General features: G+C 40.8%; 1 protein-coding gene and 1 long non-coding RNA gene across 4 annotated transcripts in view; one reads left to right on the top strand and one right to left on the bottom strand.

The window, feature by feature from the left end:
- Positions 1-24,520, bottom strand: part of IMPDH1 (inosine monophosphate dehydrogenase 1) — a 99,211-nt gene that overhangs the window by 21,099 nt on the left and 53,592 nt on the right. The window contains exons 1-3 of one of the 3 annotated variants that reach the window (XM_072147575.1): positions 13,940-14,130; positions 12,793-12,891; positions 1,584-1,632 (exon numbers count right to left, since the gene is read on the bottom strand). In XM_072147575.1, coding sequence (XP_072003676.1) covers positions 1,584-1,632; positions 12,793-12,890 — 147 coding nt within the window. In that variant the 5' untranslated portion in view covers position 12,891; positions 13,940-14,130. Of the gene's footprint in view, positions 1-1,583; positions 1,633-9,033; positions 9,155-12,792; positions 12,892-13,939; positions 14,131-24,520 lie in introns of those variants that run through there. The other 2 variants (XM_072147576.1, XM_072147574.1) reach the window with 2 other exon arrangements.
- LOC140127193 (uncharacterized) overlaps positions 14,037-24,520 on the top strand; it is a 53,448-nt gene continuing 42,964 nt past the window's right edge. The window contains exon 1 of the long non-coding RNA XR_011854962.1: positions 14,037-14,454. This is a non-coding gene — a long non-coding RNA (uncharacterized lncRNA). The remainder of the gene's footprint in view (positions 14,455-24,520) is intronic.

Raw genomic sequence — 24,520 nt, 5'->3', positions numbered from 1 at the left:
TCAATACGTGAGCTAACTAAAAATTAAAACTCCTCTGCATATATGATATAAAGTATGCCCTAAGTATAGGGAAGCCTTCATTTTTTAGAGCCAACAACTGGATACATGACTGGGAGGTGTCTTATGGAGCTTTATAGTAACAAAGTGACATATTGTGTCGGCACTGGTAGAAACCTGGATAGACAATGGCCTTTATCATGTATATTTAAAAGGTCATGTTCAGAATATTAAAATACTATCTTAATTTTTATGGCTTTTACTATGCTATCCAAATGACATATTCCCCTTTACCCTTTTGGTCTGCAGAGATAGGCAGTAGTATTGCTGTATAATGTATAAGCAATCCCCCTAGGGATCAAGTATCCTACGAGGCTTGAAAAAGTATACATTTTTTTAATTAAAAAATTATACATAGAAAAAACGTTAAAAAAAAAAAAAAAAAAAACTGTAAAAATTCTAAGCACCCTCCCTTCACTAGATAGCATATATACACAAGCAAAATAAAACATGTTGAGCATCTCCGCATCCCAAAATGCCCGATCAAATAAACAAAATTTACACTTTTGCAACCCATAAAAATTTGGGAGAGACTGTACCATTTAATCGTTACACAAACTCTGGCAGCAAGTAGAAATGACAAACCTCATGGAGCACTGAAAACACACCCTGCCAATGCAGGAAGAGAAAAAAACAGAAGCTTTGTCCTCAAAGGTTTAATGACACTGCACCGCAATATTACAGTGCACACCATTTAAAGGTGTATGGTCTAGACTAGTACCAGGAGAGGTATCATAAGATGAAATGGTGGAGTCTTTAAGAGTGTGTGATCAACTACAGCATTGCTGTATATGTATATTACTAATGGGGAGGTAAAGACCTATAGAGGGAAGATTCTTCAGTGAGATGTCAGGCTAGTAGAAATAAAGCTCTGTACCTAATGAAACAGAATAGTTGCCCGTGATTGGCTAGATACTACTTCTGCCAGTACTGTAGGTACACAGTAACCTAGAATGTGAGACAATGCTCAGAAAGGTCATTCACGGAGAGCATTGGTTAGATAAATGTGACTTTAAAACGTGGGACAGTACAAACCTGGGTAGGATCCTTCTGAATGTGCAAGCAACAGACCCATTTGTCTTCTTATTAAAGCTTTTGTGGTCAGAATCTAAGGTTCTGGCTACCACAAGGTCTCCTGCTTGATTTCTATGGAGTCATGTTTTCTATGAAGCATCTAACTGCCTCTCTAAATGGACGTCTATGACAGATGGACTTTGTGGGACACAAGCTGTGAAACCCTCAACCCCTCCATTTATGATTAATGGGCATGCACTATTCTTTTTAACCCATGGAATCTCAGATCACAGTCATGTGCATGTAGCCCTACTGACATGTTCAAATACAGAAACTTTATGGTTAAATAATTTAAAAACAAAAATGTGGGGCAATGGCCCAAACATTGAGATCATGAGTAGGAGGTCCGGATGCAGGACTGCTGTAAGAGTGGCTTTAGTGCATACATCGTACATACATTGATCTATACATATAACAGAACCTGGTTTTACAGGTTTTCAAGCATCACTCACCACTTCATCTGCAGTAAAATCAATAAATCCAGGAAGGATCAAAAAGTCACTGAAAAAGAAAGAAGTCATATGTAAACTAAACATAAGATCTAAATTTCATTTTCAGTATACAATGCTCATCGCCATCATCAGATAAGACTTCCGGAGAATGTATAAGGTTTTATTCCATCTGCAAACAGGCCAGTTAGAACTTACCTGAGCAAGTAATGAAGCCTCTATCTAATGCCAGTGACTAATGTCCTTCATATCTAATGTCCACCAGGAAGGAGGCAAACAATTACTAAAAATTAGAGCGTTTAGTTGCAATTTATCATCATCCTTTTCAGTTTCAAGCTAACGCAGCAACCATTGCATTTATTCCATTCTTTCGTAGGGCAAGTCAGGCTGCACCCCCTCTTCTGATATAAGCCAGCAGGAAAAAACAAAACAAAAAGAGAACACAGAAACTTGCATCTTTATTTCCATTACGGAAAAGTAAATTTCTTGACATTGTAGTCAACAAGGAAAGTGTAGGATCCTGCACGATCCTTGATATGTGTGCCTTGAAACCAGTTTGCACATGCTGTTGTACTTGTTTGCACATAACTTTTCTTTTAATTTTCTATTCAATATAGTTTATTGAAAAGTGTTATGGAAAGTCCTCAATACAATAAAATCAAAGGGAGTCTTTCCACCCTGCTGAGCAACGTATACGATCAGCAGAGGCAATTGGAGGCAAAGAATGGCATCCCGTCCATGACAGGATATGAACACAGCCTTTATGCCTCATGCACACAACCATTGGGGGAGGGGCAACATATGTACGGCTGCAATAAGTCCCCCATAGACGGCTCCGTACATGGGGAAAAGATAGGTCATGTCCTATGGTGCTGGATGTGTTCATGTAGCCTAACAGTTTTCGGTCCTAGAACAAAACGTCCACCATATTGGAAAGGTAGAGCCATTCTCATCATAACCCCCAAAAACTGAGAAAAGACCACAGAATAGAAGGCATAAGTGATTGTGTACCATATAGGCTCTATGCAATACTGTCAGCACCACCTCAATAAGAGAGAGACATGCCAGCTACCTCTACAGGTAATCAGGCATTGTCACCTGAAAGGAAAGTAATAGTAAACCATAGAGTACAGAAAGCATTGCTGGTCTGGAGAACAGTGGTGTAATCCACTTTGCAGCTGGTAGTTTATATTTTTTAAATTTTTTTTTGCTTTACTGGATAAATACTACTATTATTATTTTCTAGCCTGAGTTGATGTAAGGGTGGAAGTACAGAATGCGTGTAAAATGGGACTTATAAACGTGCTCTAAAGTTACCAATTTAACGATGAGAATCTCATCAAAATGATATCAGAACCTGAAATATAGGGATGAAGATGGGAGAAACTGAAAAATATCCTTTAAGGACGCTGCCTTTATTTGTATAGGTTTCCCTCACCAACTCCAAAAAACTTTTCATTTTACCATGTACAGAGCAGAGCTGGGTTTCCTACATAACACATTGTACTTCTTAGTGATGGTATTTATTATTCCATGCTGTGGAAGCAGGAAAATAAAATCCACATGCAGTGGAATTGGTGAAAGAATTTGCACCATTTTATTTTGGGCTCATTTTCTACAGCTTTACTGTGCACTTCATATGATACTTCTTGTTTTTTGGCTCGGTACGATCACAGCCATACCAAATTTATAAAGGCTTTAATTAGATTTTTTAAAAATTAAACCCTTGGGTACGAAAACAAAAAAATTTAAGTTGCCTTCTGGCGCAAATTTCATAGTTCAGTGTACGTTGCTGTGTAAGGTCATATTTTGAGAAATTAGCTGATAATAATAATAGAATAATAACAGAATTAATAGTCCAAATAAAATAACATTTCAGAGATTGTAATACCCTTTAATGGCTACCATTTAGAGGACTGTACAACCTTTTATTTTTTTTTTTATTAAGTTATGAAAAATTACAAAAAAGTGGTGCTTTGGATATTTGGGAGTCATTTTACTTTACAGGGTTCCCCACCAGGAATAAACTTTTTTTATATTGATATAACGGGCATTTTGGGACATACCCAAAATTTTTATGATTTCTGTTTATTCTTTTTAATAGTTCTAGGGAAAGGGGGTAATCTAAAGACTCCAGGCTGTCATGGAAACAGATTGTCGCTCCCAGATGACATCACAGGGTGTGACAACCATCCCGAGATGGCGGCACCTATGTGCCCCCAAGCGACATTGCGATCGGCATTTAAAAGGTCAACACCCGTGATCGGTGCCAGAACAACGGAGCAAACCTCAGGTCTTTATAAGGGCTCATTGCGTGAGCCCTCTTCATACACCCGTAATGGAGTGTTAAAGGAGTTAAAGGTCCAATTCAATTATATTTATTTATAGCTTTACTTTACTTGCCATATCTCAGGTTCAGTAGATTACATAGCCATAAGCCTGATGTGTTTTCATAAATGAAATTCTCTTAATAACTCTTCTCAGCTATATATATTTTTTTTTTAATTTAAAAAAAGTAGTTAAAAAACAGCAAAATATCACATAAAAGAGGGAATTCTAGAAAGGACATTTCATACTGTACCCGAGGCTGCAGCTAGTTTAGTGGGATAAAAAAATGTGACGGGTTCCCTTTAAAATTGCTTTTAATATAAATTACTTTTTGGCTTTACCAGTGTAAGATCATGTGCCATGAATGCAGAGGTAATGAGCCTAAAATACCTTTAAAAATACTATTACATGTGACTGGTGCGGTCTCAGAACAGTACAGAATGTACACCAAAGATAACAATTATTAGGAAAAAAAAAACAAATATGCCATCAGTACATATGCCTCTTGCTGGAAGAAAGCAGATGGGTTTCAACAACAGATTGCCAATCCCTGGCTGCTGACTAATCTCTGGAAATACCGACTTACCTAATGCAAATGCAATCAACAACGCAAAGAGGATTCAAAGTAAATGTGAGTAGCAATGCAACTCAACTATTATATATTGTCATGGTGAAACACACACACACACACACCAAAACAAAAGATATGAGCTTCTCAGACAGGGCACAAGAATTTACTTAAGGCTTCATTCCCACGGCTATGAACTTCCCAGGAGAGCACAGGGCTAGGAGGTGGCGAGAGTGCTCTTCACCTATCCACCCTCCATACTGACTTTGTCACGGTTAGGTGATGCACTGTGTTGCTCACCGTGCTGTAACCAGGAGCCAGAGGTCTATGGGGGCCGTGGTCTGCCGTCAGAAAGGCGAGTTTTGCTGACTTTTTTTTTTTTTTTAAATTGGGCAAACGGGGGGGTGGCTGACTGCTAGGGAAGGGTGCAAAGGGCTGTAACCGATGCATTTCCCACCCCATATTCAGGTTGGCTTATACTCAAGAATATATTCAGAATTACAAGCCACCCTAGATATCAAAACAATTTAATAAAGTAAAGAAAAAAAAATTGGGGAGACCGTAATTCCTGTGCCCTCACCGTCTATGGAGTACATAAGCAATAAAGACCAACTCTGTTAATAGAGAACACTTGCCAAAAAATACCATACATACTCGACTGTTGGAAGCAAGTTGTACTAAGTGGATTTAATTTGTATACACTACTATAATCTGAATTTGGCTTTTACAGCACAAAAATACAGTAATGCATGCATTTAAAAAATAAAAATGGCGAAAGACAGCAGGCTTAAATAAAAACGAAATCAAAATTGTACAAATAAAAGTAAGGCGAAAGTGAATAACTTACCAGTAGCAATAAGATATTTTAAACAAGAAAAGGTATGTTACCAATAAACAGCTCTGCACTGGTTTTTACTCCGTCACTTAGAGCACATATATCTTTATTTTATACTGCATCTCAGGATACTCTGTAGTTTCAGCTAACAAGGCCACATGTGCAGACATCTTAACAGTTTCCTGGCATCCTCTCCATATTCACTGCTTTACAAGACAGTATGGCCCAAGAAAAACAGGCAGGTTTTCCTAGACTGAACAGACATGCTGAGTTCAGTCCACTGATACGAGGTTCAATCTGAGAAATCCCTCAAGAACATGGTGGGTTTTCTCGGACCGAACACATTTGTGGTCAACTGGCCTAAAGCTGGCTCACCTGCTGCATTTCAATTACGTTTCTAAACAATTCAAACGCAATCGACAGACATAAAACCGAAAATGCAAAAAATATAAAACATATCAATTTTCATACTCAAATTGACCACTATAAATTTTTTTATAGTGTGCTAAAATATTTAGTAAAGTAACGTCGCCGTACGGGGCGGTGCAGCCATGTTTCTCTTTGGAGAGGGGTAGGGGGCGAGCAGCCCTCACCCTCCTCCTCTCCCAGGGATCAACGTGTGCCCACCGTGCTACGGTACGGAGGGCACACGTTCATGTGAATGTAGCCTAGAGGGACTGTGTAGGGGATACTTTGTGTCATTGTGTGACATTTGGTGAATTTTTAAGTGTACTTTGTGTGGGGAGACCTTATTAGGGGACATTTTATGAACACTGTTACCGGATGCTAAAGGATGACTCTGGGGGAGTGTTGTTCCTTTGACCCAACACTGATTGGCTAAGGCTTGGCTAGCAGCAAGCTCAGCCAACCAGTGTTGGGGGCAGAATTAGTGATGGGAATTACGGCTCTTTAGATAGAATTATGCTGACACGTCAGGGTGTCTCAAGAGTTACCAGGGCTGTATAGGTATGAGTATATGTGACAATGGCCACAAGAGCTTTCAATCTATGAGGAGGAGGGGCACTGGCGGTGACAATGCTTGTACAATGGCCACAAGAGCGTACAATCTATGAGGAGGAGGACACAGGAGGTGACAATGCTTGTACAATCTATGAGGAGGAGGACACAGGAGGTGACAGACTGTAAGCTCCTGTGACCTTGTACAGGCCCTCTTTGGGAATTGTTCAGTGTCACACACCTGTGAGAACAGCACAGTAGGCACAGGAGCGCTGGGACTCTGGTAGCAGACAGTGACCTGCCCAGCATCAGTCACAAAAAGTGCTCCAGGCTGAGAGGGCGTGGCTTCTGCTTCCCTTCATCAGATAACCTGGAAGTGAATGTCACAGTCAGTGTGCACTGTGTGGAGCCGAGTTCAGCACTGCCCTTGCCCCTAAAATTGAGAGATTTATTTACTGTAATTGTGTGAGATTAACATGGTCATGTGTTCTTGCATTATTAAATATAGAAAGGAGCAGGAAATAAGAGTCAGCAGGCAATCATACTGTGCACAACATGACAGGAAGCAGTGCTGCTCTTACCATATGGCACTCTTCTTCTACTATTAAACACCTAAACTCAGGCCTCCACATCTGGCCTGACCTGGCCCTTTTTAGTTTTTTCACTCCCCAGCTTCAAAAATCTATAACTTTTTTATTTTTCCACGTAAAAGAGCTCTGTGATGGCTTGTTTTCTGCGTAACAAATTGCACTTCCATGTAATTTTCCATGTTGTGTACGGGAAAGCTGGAAAAAAATCCAAATACAGTGAAAAAAAAAAAGGAATTGGTGCCATTTTCTTGTGGGCTTGGACTTTCACTGTGAGCACCAAAAGACATGCCTACCGTATTTTCCGGGCCATTAGGCGCACCGGAATATAAGGCGCATCAGTCCGATGCGCCTTATATATGTAATAATTTCATATATAAGGCGCATCGGACTATAAGGCGCAGGGTCCGGGGGTGTGGCGGAGGTCCGGGGGCGGAGCGGAGACCCGACGGAACGAGACACGACGCCGAGACGAGGAATGCGGGGAAGGTGGAGAATGGCATACTTACATAGGTCCCCGCTACCGGAGACAGCAGATCTCCAGCGGGAACTGCAGACCGGTGGTCTGCAGTTCCCGCTGGAGATCTGCTGTCTCCGGGAACGGGGACCTATGTAAGTAGGGTCCGCTGCCCTCCTATAGGGCGCACCGGACTATAAGGCGCACTTTGGATTTCCAAGGAAATCCAAGGCTTTTATGTGCGCCTTATAGTCCGGAAAATACAGTACTTTATTTTTTGAGTCTGAGATCATGGGGATACCAAATTTGTATAGGTTTTATAATGTTTTCATACATTTACAAAAATTAAAAACTCATGTACAAATTTTTTTTTTCTTGAATTATGCCATCTTCTGGCGCTAATAACCTTTTCATACTTTGGTGTACGGAGATGTGGGTAGTGTCATTTTTATGCGACTTTTGACGATTTTTTCAATGCTGACATTTTTTAGATTTTTACTATACTAATGTGTTTACGGTTTTTTTTTTCTTTTTTTTAGGGAAAGTTCTAGGGAAAGGGGGGGGGGAATTGATTTTTTAATTCTAATTTTAATTGTAAACTTTTTTATTTTTAATATTTTTCAGACTCCCTTAAGGTACTTTAACCCTAGGTTGTCTGATTGCTTCTATAATATACTGCCATACTACTGTATGGCAGTATATGGGGATTTTCCTCCTCATTCATTAGTATATTGTAATGAAAGGGAGACCCGAGGCTGTCATTGCGATGGATCGCCGCTCCCCGATTACGTCAGGGGGAGCGACGATCCTCATGCGCCGCCATCTTTTTGAAGCCGCCGGCAGCGTTGTCAGCCACGATCGACGACATAGCAGGTGTTACCGTTAAGTCTTTGCTGCAATATGAAGCAAAGACTTACCGGCTATGGAGAGGGCTCAGCCCATGAGCCCTCTTCATGCACCAGGACCCAACGTACTACTACGGCGCGCATATGTAAGGGGTTAAAAGGACAGGTGCAACGTTCTGTCACATTGCAGCCCTGTGATCTTATTGCATAACTAGTACTGCTTAAATCCCCACAAAATAGTTAGCAAGTGTCCTAGATGGTCCAGAAAAGTTGGGAAGCCTTTAATAAGGTTTCAACAGTCTTAATCCTCAACGCCGGAGCGCTTTTGTTATTGCATTTGTTTCATGCACACGTCCACACAAAGAACAGATGTATATTTTTCCATTTACATGAAGGCTTATTAAAACAAATTTAAATCCATTAAATCCAAATGTGAACAGTTCCCACACATTGATTGGGCTTGGCCAAATTTAAAGCAGGGACAAAAGTCGTTTTTACGAGAATTTCTTCTATTAACTTTGAATCAGTCGGGGAAGCTTCCCTATTGTGTTCACATATGATGTGAATAAAAGCAGCCTGATAAACAACCACTTTCCACGTAGCCACAATTATTGAATTCCCTATAGTCTATGCTAGATAACAGCAATGTCAGGGAAAGCAATATGACAATAGAATGGCACTTCATTAAATAATCATTCTTACATCTCTACAAACTCTTCTAAAAACTTTCTAAACTTAGGCAAATACAGATCAAGGATTGGAAGGACATGCATACATATGGAGAAAGTTACAGTGCCCGTTAAAGCATTTGTCATACAGTGGCACTAGAAACACATGAAAACAGTCATAATAAGAGAATAGAAAGGAAACACTTGCCATTCTGGATTCTTTAGTAACAAAGCTGGTGGTGTAACCTCACTGCTGGCTCTACTGTCCCGCTCCATTATCGGCTTAACATGCAGGCAGCTGTGACAGATTTACACTTATTTATTTTGATCTGGAATATGGGAGGAGAACGATCACTGTTACAGGCTTTCCTTCCGCTTTGACCAAGTATTCTGTGCAGACTGTACAACTAATGCACAATTCTCATCTAAATCCACATTTCTTTACAAAGCAATAGGTCTTAAACAATTCCTCCCAGAAAAATAAAAAGAAATTATATATATAAAATGTATATGTTTTCCATCAAGCCGTTACATGCATATAGATGGTAAAGTTTTGTGAAAACCAAGACAGATCTGAGTTCAATCATCTGGCCTTCTTAGACTACTGGAATAAACTGTAGCCAAAATATAAAAAAAAAAACAAAAAAAAACAAAGTTGAGAGACAAATAGTTGGAAGATTAGCTGGTCTTCATCTCCATGTGATGTTTGACATCATTAAACATTCTTCTTAGGGTGCATTCACATGCAGTATTCCCGCCGTGCGGGCACAACGCTGTTTGCTGGAGACAAGGAGGAGGTGACCTCTCCCCCCTCCATTAGAAACAGCAGCGCACAGCCGGGAAAAGATAGAGCAGGCTTTATCTTTGTCCAGTGTAAGGCACGGAAAGGTGCCACACCGCCGCCGGACGGCCATTGCAGTCTATGGGGACATACATGCAGCCGCAAGTTTGCGGCCACATGTACGTGCCTCCAGACAGCCGTCTGAATGAACCCTTATGCTACATGCACACACCCGTGGTGTGATCCTAAGCCACAAGTAACAGGGACGTAGTCCACTCCATGCACTGATGAGCATAATTAAGGCTTCTCAAGCCAAAAAGATAGACTGGCATAAGACCTGTTCTGAATTCAATGGCTCACATAGTTGGTTCATGCATGAGGCCACGGTTTCTAGAAAAATTAGATGAGGACCAATATTAACTTGTTCCCCTATTTTTGATAGACCAGGGGAATTACAATACTGGTCACCAGCCTTCAGTGTGAACCGGCATTCTTGTTAATATCTAAGCCCTCTGTGAAGGTGAAAGGCTGAGGGGAGTGATACCGCTAAATCCCTTGGAGTCAAAAGAAGGGATAGAGACAGAGCTCCCTGCTATACACTTTCTCCCCGAGAATCCTGACCAAGGAGTTTGGTATCAGAGGTTGTGGCAAGACAAATCTTTTTTTTTTTTCTTACCATGCAGAGGTGCTAAAGTATACAGAATTTTTAATACATATTCTTGTTTGCATATAATTTTCATGATCAGAAGTAAAAGTTTTATTAATGGAAGTACCGTGCTTCAGATATATTTGACTACCTTGGTATTATTTGCTCCATTAGTATCTGGTAAGCAATTGTTTGGCTTTATCTAAATAACCAGAACAAAGTAAGAAATATACAATGCAACAGGTTTATGGGGGGGCAAAAATGCAGCAATTTATACTGCTAGCATTTTGACACACACACACAAACACACACACACCTCACTATAATCTCTATGGAGTTGATGGAAATTGCTGAGCACCGCATTCCCGTGGATAGGGCCTAACTGTCTTTGTAGGAAAACCCACTTTAAACGGACAGTGTAAGGGAAATAAAGTACGAATTGGGATAATTTTTAGACAGTTTCAATGCATGAAAATTAGATTAGACGTTTTTAGGCTATCTGCACATGTTGTGGATTGTCATGCGAAACGCTTGCATGAAAATCTGCATCAAGCACTCACTTTTGGTGCACAGTTTTCTAAAGTAAAGCACATAATAAATGCAATACAGTGCACTGAATCCCAATCGTGTGCAAATAGCCAGAGGGCGCGTTCACACGTTGCGTTTTGACCTGTGGTTTCATCGCGTTTGAAATGCTTATACAACAGCTGAGAAGAGGTGATTTGCCTAATTATATCACTGTTAACATTTCCATTTACAAAACACATCGTAAATGCGATGTTAACACATGCATTGCGTTAACAAACATAAACTGTAATGTAATAACGCAAATCAGCTGTTGTAATGCGTTTCAAACGCAATGAAAACGCGACCAAAATGCAACGTGTGAACGCGCCCTTAGGGATGGTTCGCACAGAGAATTCTGGCAAGGATTTTCTGCTCAGAAAAACTGTCAATATCCCTCTCCCAATTAAATAAATTTTTTTCAGGAGCAGCTTTGTCTGTTTAAAAGAAGAAGAAAAAACACACGGCTTGTCTGGGGGATGTTAATCCGGCGATCTGTCAGGCGACAATGGAAGGGTCATACGCAGGGAAAAGATAGAGCATGCTCCATCGTTCCTTGCATGTGGGGCGCTGTTTTCTATGGAGGGGAGGGGTGAGCAGCAGGCATACATCTGTGCGAATGTACCCTTAGACTGTTTACCCCTTTAAATAGTATTCTAAATTAGTGTCCAACATTGCAACCTAGGCTAGGCCTCCTTTTAAGACAGCAACACAAATTTACAGTTAGCAAACAAAACGGTCAAACTTTGTATATTGAAAAATGCATCTCCCCAAAACAAACATGCCGTTTTACGACAGAACAGTCAGTACTAAAAACATTACAGTTCGGCACACCTGATGTGAAGTTTTGAAGTGGCTCCTTGAATCATATATAATTATGATGCTTGGAGCCCCATCCCCAAGACATTGTTTGGTCTAAAAACTACAATACTGCATCCTTGCACAAGGCAAAAGTTGCCAGACACTAAAAGAGTCTTTGTGATTATATGTTATAAGGGACTACGTAAACATTCTCAGGATCCAAGCATGTAACTTATATATGGCAGCGATGGTTGACCACTTGTCTCCACAAGATCTTCCTTTCCTTGTAGGCAATGAAGTACAACCTTAAATATATAAAACAATCTAGCTGCAAATACTTAAAGGGAACCCGTCATCATAAATTGGCCTAATACACCAATAACAGTCTGTTGTCATGTAGCTGAACAGCTACTTGATGAGGTTTCTTTCATCTCCTGATGTGGAGCCATCATCCAGAAAAATCAACATTGAAGTTGTAAATTACAAGTTGTAAGATGTAAACAGCAGACGACTGGGTGGAGAGCCATGAGCTGGACTCTCGCCAACCTGATATTGCTGATCTATTCTAAGAATATATTCAATGTCCAAGTTTTTGGAAACCATCCTTAAGTGTAAGCATATTGAATTATTTTACATGCAGAGCAGGTCTATGAGATTGCATAGTACCAAATCACATCAACCTACCCCCTATGCTACCCCCTATGATTGATGAATCTCCCAGACGACACAAAAATTTCTATACGCTCTTGCAAAAATGCAAGACATCTGGGGATAAAACACTTTCAAACGCCCTTTTCAACATGTTCATATTGACGTTCTATTTTCTATTCTAAGCACCATGATGAATTGTCAGGCATACAATCATGTTGACCTTTGCATATGGATGGTATCAGATTTTTACCCTATGAACAGCAAAGGATGACATTATTTGTAAATACAGGTATGTTAACACATGGCTGATACATTTTGTTGCAAGATATGGAGGAAAAAAAAATGCACAGCATAGAAATTTATGTAGTGGATTTTCACCCTCTGCTATGCAAACCATGCTGATTTTGAAACAATCTTTGACAAACTCACAATCAATTTTTTTGTAGCAATTTTCATCTAGTTTAGAGGTTTATCACAGAAACTAGATGGGATCAGGAAATGAATAAAACATATCATAATCTTACTTGTATGTTAGTCCATCAGAAATTGCCAATAGCTGCTGTGCAGTCAGACCATCTTCCGGGACATATCCAGTACCACCGCTGATCAAATAGTCTGCCATACTGGAAGAAAAATACAAGGATAAATTAACTTAGTACATGTAGAAATATACCACTTTCTTGAGGACTAAGCTTACACCATTCATTATTGAAAAAAACTATACTGGTATTTGGCAGTGGTGTTCCTGCTGGGAAGCAGATGCATAATGTAGCCAAATACACGACTCAGGTGGCCTGGGCACCAGTGTAATTAAAAAACCTGGAATATCAAGACTAAAGTATATCTACATACTCCGTCATCACAAAGTGTACCAACCATTTATATAAGGGAATAGCACAAAATGCCTTGTAAAGAGAGATGTGGACTGTTAATGACAGTACAGTAAATGTCTATAATGTATATAGTCAGAAGTGTCTACTCTATGCCAACATGCAAATATTCATATTAAAGAAATGGAACATCTTCAATTAAAATGGAAATTCAGAGTTTCTCAATTTGGAAATGATAAAACATCTGCCCTATAGTATACATTATACCTTCAGATTGTCCTTTCTATTGTCAGCAAGAGGAAAATAATGACAGGTTGGCAATTTAACTTCACAGCAAAAATATTAAGGAACAGACAAGAAATATAGACAGTGTGGACATTACACCTGTACATCTGGGACGCGTCTCCCCTATACCACATAGCACATCCATATGGAAGCAGCACAGGTAGGTTCAGTAAGTAGGCCACAGTGTGACCAGTCATCTATGGAAGCTGGACACCAGTCACCCACTATACAGGGGCCCCAGATTAACCCTTTGCTATGAAGTGAGGAATGTGAGCCTGGTGTCAGTAAGATATGATAGGGATGAGACTGCAGTGACCGCATCCTGATGTGTGACATGAGGAGGGACACGCATCCCCCTTCCTGAGACTAGTAATGTGCCAGCACACAGCGCTCCATACTGAAGCTGTGGCCTTTGTTCTGGTGCAGATGCCTGGCAGCTAGATGGCAGTGACAGGCTAGTCACACATCGGGCTCTGCACCCTCCACCCTATATACCAGGCCTGCTCCCCCCACCCCAGCTACATACACCCACACGACAACACATATATATACACACACTGCGGAACACACGCGTCCCCCTGGGAGGACGACTCTCACTGCTGCTCTCCCGCCACCTCCTCAAGACGAGCCGCAATCCGTGCACAGTCCCCGGGAATAAGGCTAGAGTCAGGCGGTGCGGGCACATAAACAGTCTGCCAGAGGGCGGGGCCTGGCCGCCACCTAGCCACTCCCCCCTTCGGCTTTCGACCCGCCCTTCTTTTTTAACCTCGAGTTATGTATTTGTCTCTCTGTGTCTTCCCTGCAGAGAGGTAACGGGAAGCGCAACTACACAGCATGTAGCCCGAGAATCCCTGTCACCACACTAATTCTTCTCATAGGGAGCAACAACGCATGCGCAGTGCCCGGGAGCCAGAGCCACGTGGGAAGCGGAAGCAAACAGCAGCAACACGTGGTCAGAACATGTAACACGGGGTAGCGACACTGCGGCCCCCGGCCAGTCACACAAGTACCACCTTCAGCATATAAACGTCCGCGGCTTTAGGCCACTAGCAGTATTCATGGGACATACAGGTATCTAACAGCTGCTACGTGTACCCTACAACAGATGACAGGCCTGGTGTAATGCGCTGCAGTTACCACGTTGTTATACGCCCCACCTCATACCTGCACATGCGGCCCCTGCTCTATACACCTACTGGAGGTGCGGGATCCCTCCCTCATGGTTGGACCTTTGCGTTTTCCATTGCGGTGTGTTAAAAGGATTAGTTTGACATATTCTTTATATGTTCTCACATTTGCATTGCGTTTACTTAAAACAATGTTAAGACAAAGTAAATTAACTATGTTAATAATGCATTAACCCCTTATCACCGACACTCATGATAATTGGTTATAACTTCGGAACGCTTTAACATATCCTGGTGATTTTGAGTATGTTTTCTCGTGATATATTGTACTTCATGTTAGTTATAAAATTTAAGAGATACGTTTTTCGATTCGTTCTGAAAAATAGTGAAAATTTGGCAAAAATTCTTCATTTTCCAAGTTTGAAATGTTCTGCTTTCCAGACAGGAAGTAAAACTACCCAAAAAGCTTGATAATTAACCTTTACGGAATGTCTGCTTTATGTTGAGATGATATTTTATGCATCCTCTCACTTTTCTAGGATGTTATGAGGCGCAGAACTTTAGGTGCAATTTTTCTCATTTTCATGAAAATTGCCAAAACTCACATTTTGAGGGACAACTCGGCTTTCAAGTGACTTTGAAAGGCCTAAATAATAGTAAAACCCCATAAATTACCCCACTATAGAAACTTCACCCCTCAACATATGTAAAACAACTTCTATTAAGTCCATTAACCCTTTAAGTGTTTCACATGGGTTAAAACAATATGGACCTGCGATTTAGAAACTATGGAATTTTTTTGGAAAATACATTCATTTAGGCCAAACTGACAGTTTCAGAATAAATTAAATGATGAAACGCACTGCAACGTTTGATGCCCAATTCCTCCCGAGTGTACTGATACCCCATATGTGGTGGTAAACTGCTGTACGGGCACACGGCTGAGTATAGAATGAATGGAGGTGCCATTCACAGCAGATTTGTATTGTCACATTGTACAACCTATACATTTTTTTTTTTTTTGGTAATGCAAACATATGAGGGTTTATTTTTTACAGGATGAGATGCAATGTATAGATAATTCATTTTGGGGGTCTATAGCTTATTCATGAGATTTTATTAACTATTTCAAGGGGGACACAAACAAAATCATCAATTTTTATTTTGGATTTTTAGCACTTTTTTTTCCCCACGCTCACCGTAACATAAAAATAATATTTTATCTTTATTCTCTGGTTCACTACTTCATTTATATAGTTTTTCTTATCTTTGCTCAATTTTCCTGAGCAAAACCAATATTGGAGAATATCGCATTGTTTTTACTATTGACAACTCTTTAGGGCCATAACTTCTGTATTTTTCTGTTGTCAGACCTCGTTGAGGGCTTATTTTTTGCGAAAAGTTGTTCTTTTCAGTCGTATCATATTAGGGAACGTAACTTTTTTTGATCACTCTTTACAACATTTTTTGTGATGGTGTTTGATGAAAAATTGTATATTACGGGAAGTTTTTCGAGTTTTTTTTTTTTTGTCGTTCACCGAGCGGGTTCAAGATTGATTTAGATTTATTGCACAGATTGATACGGACGCGGTGATACCAAATATGTACGTGTTTTATATACTTTATTTGCATTTTATGTGTAACTGGGGAGATTATGGGACTTTTATTTATTTAATTATATAATAAAAAGATTTCTTTTTTTTTTTATTTTTTTTTTTACCTTTTTACATTTTCTACTTCTTGGCTTCTTGTCCGATCGCTTATTCAAGCCTTTACATTTGTATTGCCGTGTATAGTGAAAGTAACTGAGCTGCGCATGCTCAGTTACTTACAGCCGGGTCCTGCCAGGAAGGCAGAACCCGGCGGGTAGAGGAGCTGGAAGCCCCGGGTCACTCGTCGGAACCCGGGGCTGCGGCAGGAGGGATCGGATCCCCCAGTAAGCACACCGGGGGGGGGGTCCGATCCACGCGGGACACGCTTACACACTGCGGTCATGCTTGACAGTGGCGTGTAAGGGGTTAAACACCCAGGATCAGAGTTTTTCTGATCCCGGGTGTTAGTGCCGGGTCTGGGCTGTAAGATCACAGCCCGACACCGGCACCAGCGAGACCCGGTGTCCCGAAATCTTCTTCTGACGCGCCGCCGTAGAAAGGCGTACGCGTCAGAAGAAGTACCCTTAATGACCGCCGTAAAAAGCCGATAGGGCGGTCAGTAAGGGGTTAACAAAAGCTGTGCCTGAACATGGGCCTGAAGGTTAGTACTTAACCTGCTCTGCTTCCCTTTAGCTGTGTTGCACTTCAGTTTTTAGGACCTCCCTGGGTCTATTATTTGCAGCCCATGTGTCACTGTGTCATTCCAAAAGAAAAAAGCAATCAGTTCACACCGGGCTATGGCAACGATTGGCGTGATTGATTAGCACTTGGACAAAGTCAACATATGTGAATATGTACCCTACGGGTGGTGCCACACATGGCGTTTTGAACACGTTTTTGAGCGATCTGTTAAACGCATGCGTTAAAAAACCGCATCTGGGTTTTTTTAAAACCGCATCCGTTTTTTAAAACGCTTGCGTTTTGTCAGTTTTTCCGAATTTGAGCAATAAAAATGGACAAAAACGCATGCATTTTCAAAAACCGGATGCAGTTTAAAAAAATGGATGCGTTTTTTAACACATGCGTTTTTTTAACGGACCGCTCAAAAACGTGTTCAAAACACCATGTGTGGCATCACCCTTAGGGTGATGCATCACTTCACACGTCACGTTTTTGGACCGTTTATAGCAGGTTTTTCAGTCCGTTTTTAAAATGCTTGCATCTTTGAATGTTTACCATGCGATTGGCTGCTTTGAACCTGTTTGTCTTCATTTCTAAAAGTGTAGGAAGCTGGGAAACGGATTTAAAGCAGCCAAACACATGGTAAACATTAATTAACCGCATGCTTTAAAAAAGTCCAAAAATGCAAAGTGTGGCAGTATGGTTACCGTGGCTGCTTTCAAACATTCCAGTTGACTTGTCAAAAGGAATGGGGCAGGACTTGGCTTGATGGCATATGCATTTCACCTGAACACCAATAAAAAGCACCATATATCTTATGATGTTTACATACAAAACACATGGTGCTTGCTACTGATCACATGCATTTTAGTTGAAACACATATGCTATTAGACCAAGCCACTTAGGGTGATGTCACACATGGTGGTTTTAGGCCGTTTTCAGATTGAAAAAAAACACATTTTTTACGATCTGAAAACGGCTCAAAAATGGCCTTAAAACGCTATGTATGACATCACCCTTACCGTTCAGGTTAACTTGCATTTCTAAAATGTGTGAAGACACACGTGGCGTTTTTAGGCCGTTTCTAGTTTCCGATGGTAAAAAATACATGCGTTTTTGACAGGTCTGACCAATTATCTTAATTCAAACTGGTCACAAACGCATGCGTTTTTTTTCCAATCTGAAAACGCTCTACTAAAATCGGCCTTAAAACGCCACGTGTGTCTTCACCCTCAGGCAGCATTTACAAATGCAATTCAAGCACAGCAGGGAGGAATTTTTCAAAATTGCCTTTGCATTTAGACCTAAATGCTTATGATCGAGAACAAGCAACATGTGTACCATGTAATACTCTCCTGATGATTGAATCATCTTACTGTAATGATAGTGTAATGATGAAAGCAGATTGGAGGCTGCACTACAGCGAAAGTCTGTTACACTGTCGAGACATGCCGGCTGTGTGTGAATTTCTGAGGGAAGGCTGCTTGAAAGAGCTGATTTCGCTTCAGCAAGTCACACACAGCAAACATCTTTTCTAACTCTTGTTCTTCAACTCTCTCGTTTGCAGTGTCGGCAGTAGTTAGGGGGCATGATACCTTGACTGTATGTTAGAGTTCCCCCTCTCTTCATGACTGGATTTATAGTAACAAAGGACATCAATAAATTTTTTTGGTGGCTCTAATTGCATGGATCGAGGCATTAGTGGAATATGTATATAGACATCTAAAAGGTACTGTGAGAGGTTTGTAGGGGGGATGACTTTTGACAGGTTCTCTTTCAACATTTTCTAGTACATTTTCTGAATGTGAAAAATGAGAATGTTTGGAAACTAATTTCTGCTGCGGGCTTTGAATCAGCAGCATGTTAATTTCCTTAGAAATCCAAAGTGCGCCTTATAGTCCTATGTATGGCGCAGGGCAGCGGACCCTACTTACATAGGTCCCCGCTACCGGAGACAGCAGATCTCCAGCGGTCTGCAGTTCCCGCTGGAGATCTGCTGTCTCCGGTAGCGGGGACCTATGTAAGTATGGTCCGCTGCCATCCTCCACCTCCCCCTCACCTTCCCCGCTCACCTTCCCCGCGTTCCGCGTTGCGTCTCGGCGTCGCGTCTCGTCCCGTCGGGTCTCCGCTCCGCCCCCGGACCTCCGCCACGCCGCCGGACCCCGCGCCTTATATATGGAATTATTACATATATAAGGCGCATCGGACTAATGCGCCTTATATTCCGGTGCGCCTAATGGCCCGGAAAATACGGTATTCCTGCAGAATTCAGCTCTAATCCTTTGCTTCAGCAAAGTTGCAGCCTTAAAACACAGATGGAATTGCCATTATGGAAATATGGTAATCTACCTTTTGTATTTATGCATTGTAAACCAAACATACCTGTAGAATGCTGTAGCGACACTGATGCAGAAACATATATTTTTTAATCCCTGAACTGAGTGGTTTAGCTTGAAAATGAATTATAAAATTCAGGACCTTGGGAAAGCTTGGGGCAGAATGGCTGCCGTACATAAACATATTGCTTCCACATGCAAAGGAGCTGCCTAAACTATCCAAACAGGACTTACCAACCTGATTAGTTCTGCCTGTCAGGGACAACACAGTGATCACGTATTCTTGGCTTATGCTGGGCAGGACAAGGCTGAAGTAGTGCATAATTAGTGTGAGGAGAGCGCCGGGGCAGCCACAGGTGGGACAGAGCCTCATTATCATATTTTTGTAATAGTTTTTTTTCAGTAAAACCACTCAGTTCAGGGATTAACCAAGATATGTTTCTGCATCAGTGTAGTTACAGCATTCTCAAGGTATGTTTGATTCATAATGAAAAAAAACTAATGGTAGATTTCCTTTGATGATTGTAGCCCATATGCCCCCAGCCTCAGTCTAATTCGCACAAATGTGTGCAATTTGGGGTCTACAAACACAGGGGGAGATTTATTAATCTATCTACGACGGAATTATGTAGTAGTTTGCACTAAAAAACTGTCTGCACCACATTTATAAAGGGTTTTAGATGGTTTTCTGGCTCTCCTATGACTTGCTCAACAAAAGGGGGATGGCCTTCCACCAAAAATACTGCTAACCCAACAGAATTTTGTCCTAATTTTGATTGATTACATGTAGCATTATGTTCCAAAAAATTCGCAGGCAGGACCGTACTACGGGGGTGTGCATATATTAAAATATGTGGCTCCACAGCGCTTTTTCTGCTTTCAAACACAGACAAAGCCGCGCTGGCTGCGTCTCGGCCTGATCGCATCCGCGTTTCTATGGAAAAGACCTACGATCGGAAACGAGACGCTAGTGTTTTGCGTTAAATTACCGCAAAAGACCGGCGGCTTGTTCCCGATCGCAGGCTTTTCCATAGAAGCGTCCATGCGATCGGGCTGAGGCCCGCCCCGGTGGGCGCAGCTTTGTTTGCGTTTGCAAGCGCAGACAAAACGCTAAGTGTGGCACCAGCCTTAGGGTGAAGACACACATGGCGTTTTTGGGCCGTTTTTACTAAGTGCGTTTTCAGATCGTTAAAAAACGCATCAGTTTTTTAAAAAACGCATGCGGTTTTTGAAAACGCATGCGTTTTTGTCCGTTTTTCCGAAATTGCGCAAAGAAAAACGGACAAAAACGCATGCGTTTTCAAAAAACGGATGCGTTTTTAAAAAACGGATGCGTTTTTTAACGCATGCGTTTTTAACGATCTAAAAACGCACTTAGTAAAAACGGCCCAAAAACGGCCCAAAAACGCCATGTGTGTCTTCACCCTTAGGCGCTCAGTTGATGTAGCCTGAGCGCCCAAAGGTAATTTGAATAACTTTTAGAAATCTATTTCTCCACTATTGCGGCATATAGAGTTCTAATAAACGAAGTGCTGAGGAACATCTTCCTAGGAAACATCTACCATCACTAAACTGATGTTAGATGTCCTTTAAGAAGCATAATATGGAGCTTTGTCCCACATGTCAATGCACCTTTTCATGTAGTTTGCAAATGTCAATTAGATAATTCTTCCAACCAGATCAGACACAGCCCATCTAAAATGAAGCATGCACAGAATTTGCTGGCATGTGAGTATCAGCAAGGACATAAACATGACTCCCCAAAGGCAGCTTCTCTTGTGTTTCTCTGACAATGTAATTAGCAGTGACCAGAGAGCTTGCCGTCTGCTGCCTCCAGCCGTTATGTAACAATGATTATCCACACAGCATCTTGCATCCTGTACAGTAAACCTCATGAGCTCCTACCCACATGCTCTCTATTAGGGAAAATGAAACCATTTTATAATCAATTTAATTTAGAAGTAAAGCTAAAATAAAAATAAGCAACTCTGCAATGTTCCTGTTAATTGGCCTTACATTACAGGGAGTCTACAAGACAGTGTTACATAGCAACACTGGAAAATCTGTGTAAGGCCTCATGCACATGACCGTGTATGCAAAACGGACAACAAACGGGCCCTGTTTCTTGCCCATTTTAGCCTAAGGTCATCAGCTGGTGTGGACCGCGGTACCTACTCACTTTTTGTGCGAGTTGAAAAAACTAAAATGTAAATATTTTTGATCATTTATTTAAAAGAAAAACTAAAATATCACATGGTCATAAGTATTCAGACCCTTTGCTCAGTATTGAGTAGAAGCACCTTTTGAGCTAGTACAGCCACTAGGGTGATGCCACACGTCATGTTTTAGGACTGTTTGCGTGGGTTTTTGAATGTTTACCATGTCAGCACGTAACACATCAGCATGTCACGAGTCAGCTGCAGGTGCATGGAGAGGGCTCACGGGCTTTGCCCTCTCCATAGCTGGTAAGTCTTTGGTGCAAAGACTTACTGGTAACACCTGCGATTGGTGCGATCATTGTAATGAATGAGGAGGAAAATCCCCATATACTACCATACTGTAGTATGGCAGTTAATGGTAGGATCAATCGGACAACCTAAGGTTAAAGTACCCTAGGGAGTCTGAAAAATAGTAAAAGTAAAAATAAAAAAAAAGTTTAAAAAAAATTAATATTAAAATTAAATTAATTAATATTCAAATCACCCCCTTTCCCTAGAACTGATATAAATATGAATAAACAGTAAAAATCACAAACACATTAGGTATCGCCGCATCAGACAATGCCCGTTCTATCAAAGAACATAACCTTTTTTCACAGTATATTTTACCCCTAACGGAAAATTTTGAAAAATATTAAAAAAAACAAGTGATCAAAAGGTTGTACAGTCTTAAAAATGGTAGCACTGAAAACTTAATCAAAAGTCGCAAAAAAAAAAACTCCCACAGCTCCGTATACCAAAGTAAGAAAAATTAATTGGCACCCGATCACGGGTGTTTAACCTGTTAAATGCCGCTGTCAACACGATCGCGGCATTTAACCTGCATTTGTGGGGGGGGGGGTCTTTCCCCAATCAGATGATTGCTTGTTCATGTCCCATGGTGGAACAAGTAAAAAAAATAAAGTTTTTCAATAAAAATAAAGTAATAAATCAATAAAAATGCCCGCAAGCCCCATAACATATAAAGAGATATAACACAAAAAAAAGTCTAAATCATAACACAAAGCCCATATATATAGTATCACCGCGTCCGTAACAACCCGTAGAATAAAAGTAAATAATTATTGAACCCGTATAATGAACGGCGTAAAAAAAAAAAACCTGCTAAAATCCCTCCAAAAATTATGATTTTTACCTATTCAATCCCACAAAAAAATGCAATAAGAAGTGATCAAAAAAACAAATGTACTTCAGAATTAAAAATGTTGTGCCACTTGGAATACGGCAATGCAAAAATGATTGATTTTTAGGGTTTTATTTGACAAATGTAGTAAAACGTAAGAAAAAAATATTCATGTTTGGTATCTCCGTAATCGTACTGACCCATAGAATAAAGATAACATGATTATTAGGCTATTTAGTGAACACCAAAAAAAAAGTAAAAAATCCAGTACAGAATTTTCTACTCCTGTCCTAAAAAAAAAAAAAGTTCCTAAATTTTCAACAATAGGGGATACCAACCCCAAAATGGTAACTTTGGAAAAAGCATCTCATCCCGCAAAAAAAAATGCCATCACATGGCCCCAATAACAAAAAAGCAAAAATGTTATAGCCTACAAAAGGGACCAATGAGGAAACTGCAGGTCCCTTCTTGCCTTCTGCGCCTCGCTGTGCACCCATAAAACAAGTACCGTATATACTCGAGTATAAGCCGAGGCCCCTAATTTTACCACAAAAAACTGGGAAAACCTATTGACTCGAGTATAAGCCGGGGGTGGGAAATGCATTGGTCACAGCCTCCCCAGTATATAGCCTGCCAGCCCCTGCCCCAGTGTATATAGCCTGACAGGCCTTGCCCCAGTGTATAGCTGCCCAACCCCCCTTTCTGTTGTGAAGCACAACAATACCATTGCAGCGAACGGATCGCACAGAAGATCTACGGGGGCTGCCGGAAAGGTGAGTTTTGATTTATTTTTTGACTCGAGTATAAGCAGAGTTTTGGGTTTTCAGCACATTTTTTGTGCGCTAAAAAACTAGGCTTATACTTGAGTATATAAGGTAATGGCCACATGTGGGGGGGGGGTCTCTGTACTCGGGAGGAACTGCGGAACAAATTGTGTGATGGGTTTTGTATTTTTATCTTTTGGAAATGTGTACATTTTAGGGCTAAATGAACGTATAACAGACAAAATTTTACCATTCTAAATTTCACCTTCATTTTGATTCAATTACCATGAAGATCTCAAGGGGTTAACAATCTTCCTAAAAGCTGTTTCTGATAGTTTGAGGGGTGCAGATTTGAAAATGGGTTGATTATATAGAGGGGTTTTGATGTATTTATCCGCAGAATAGTAAATTCTGAAAATATGGAAAATCTCTATTCGATTTGTGAGCCGCGCAACATCGAAATAAACTATCCAGACATTTCAAAAATTATGAAAATGTAAAGTAGACATATGGGAAATGTTATTCAGCAACTTATTTAGGTGGTAAATCTATCTGCCTGAAAATGTAATAATTTCGAATTTTAAAAAAAATTCTTTTCTATTTTTGGAAAACAAACACAAAACTTATCAGCCAACATTTACCACTAAAATGAAGTACAACATGTGGGTAAAAACAATCTCAGAATCGGTTTGATAAGTAACAGTGTTCAAAAGTTATAACCATATAAAGAGACGCAGGTCAGAATCTAAAAAATGGGGCTGAGCCTTGAGCTGTAAAATGGCTGCATCCTTAAGGGGCTAAAACGGTTAGAAAAAATGCAACGTGTGGCATCGCCCCAAGTCTTCTTGGGAATGATGCAACAAGTTTTTCACACTCTGATTTTGGAATCATTTACCATTCTTCCTTACAGATCCTCTCCAGTTCTCTCAGGATGGTAAACTTTGGTGGAGTCCATTTTCAAGTCTCTCCAGAGATGCTCTTTTGGGTTTAGGCCAGGGCTGTGGCTGGGCCAGTTAATGGTCACAGAGTGTTCTGAAGCCACTGTTACTTTAGTTGTGCGCTTAGGGTCACTGTCTTGTTGGGATGTTAAACTTCAGCCCAGTCTAGGGTGCAGAACACTCTGGAAGAGGTTTTCATCGGGAATATCTCTGTATTTGGCTGCATTCATGTTTCCTTCAATTGTAATCAGTCGTCCTGTCCCTGCAGCTGGAAAATATCCCCATAGCATGATGCTGTGTCACTGTTGGGATTGTATATGGCAGGTGATGAGCAGTGCCTGGTCTTCTCCATACAT

This window comes from Engystomops pustulosus, chromosome 4 (assembly GCF_040894005.1).
Source record: "Engystomops pustulosus chromosome 4, aEngPut4.maternal, whole genome shotgun sequence".
NCBI classification, from domain to species: Eukaryota; Metazoa; Chordata; class Amphibia; order Anura; family Leptodactylidae; genus Engystomops; species Engystomops pustulosus.
This window is presented reverse-complemented; position numbering and strand designations above follow the sequence as displayed.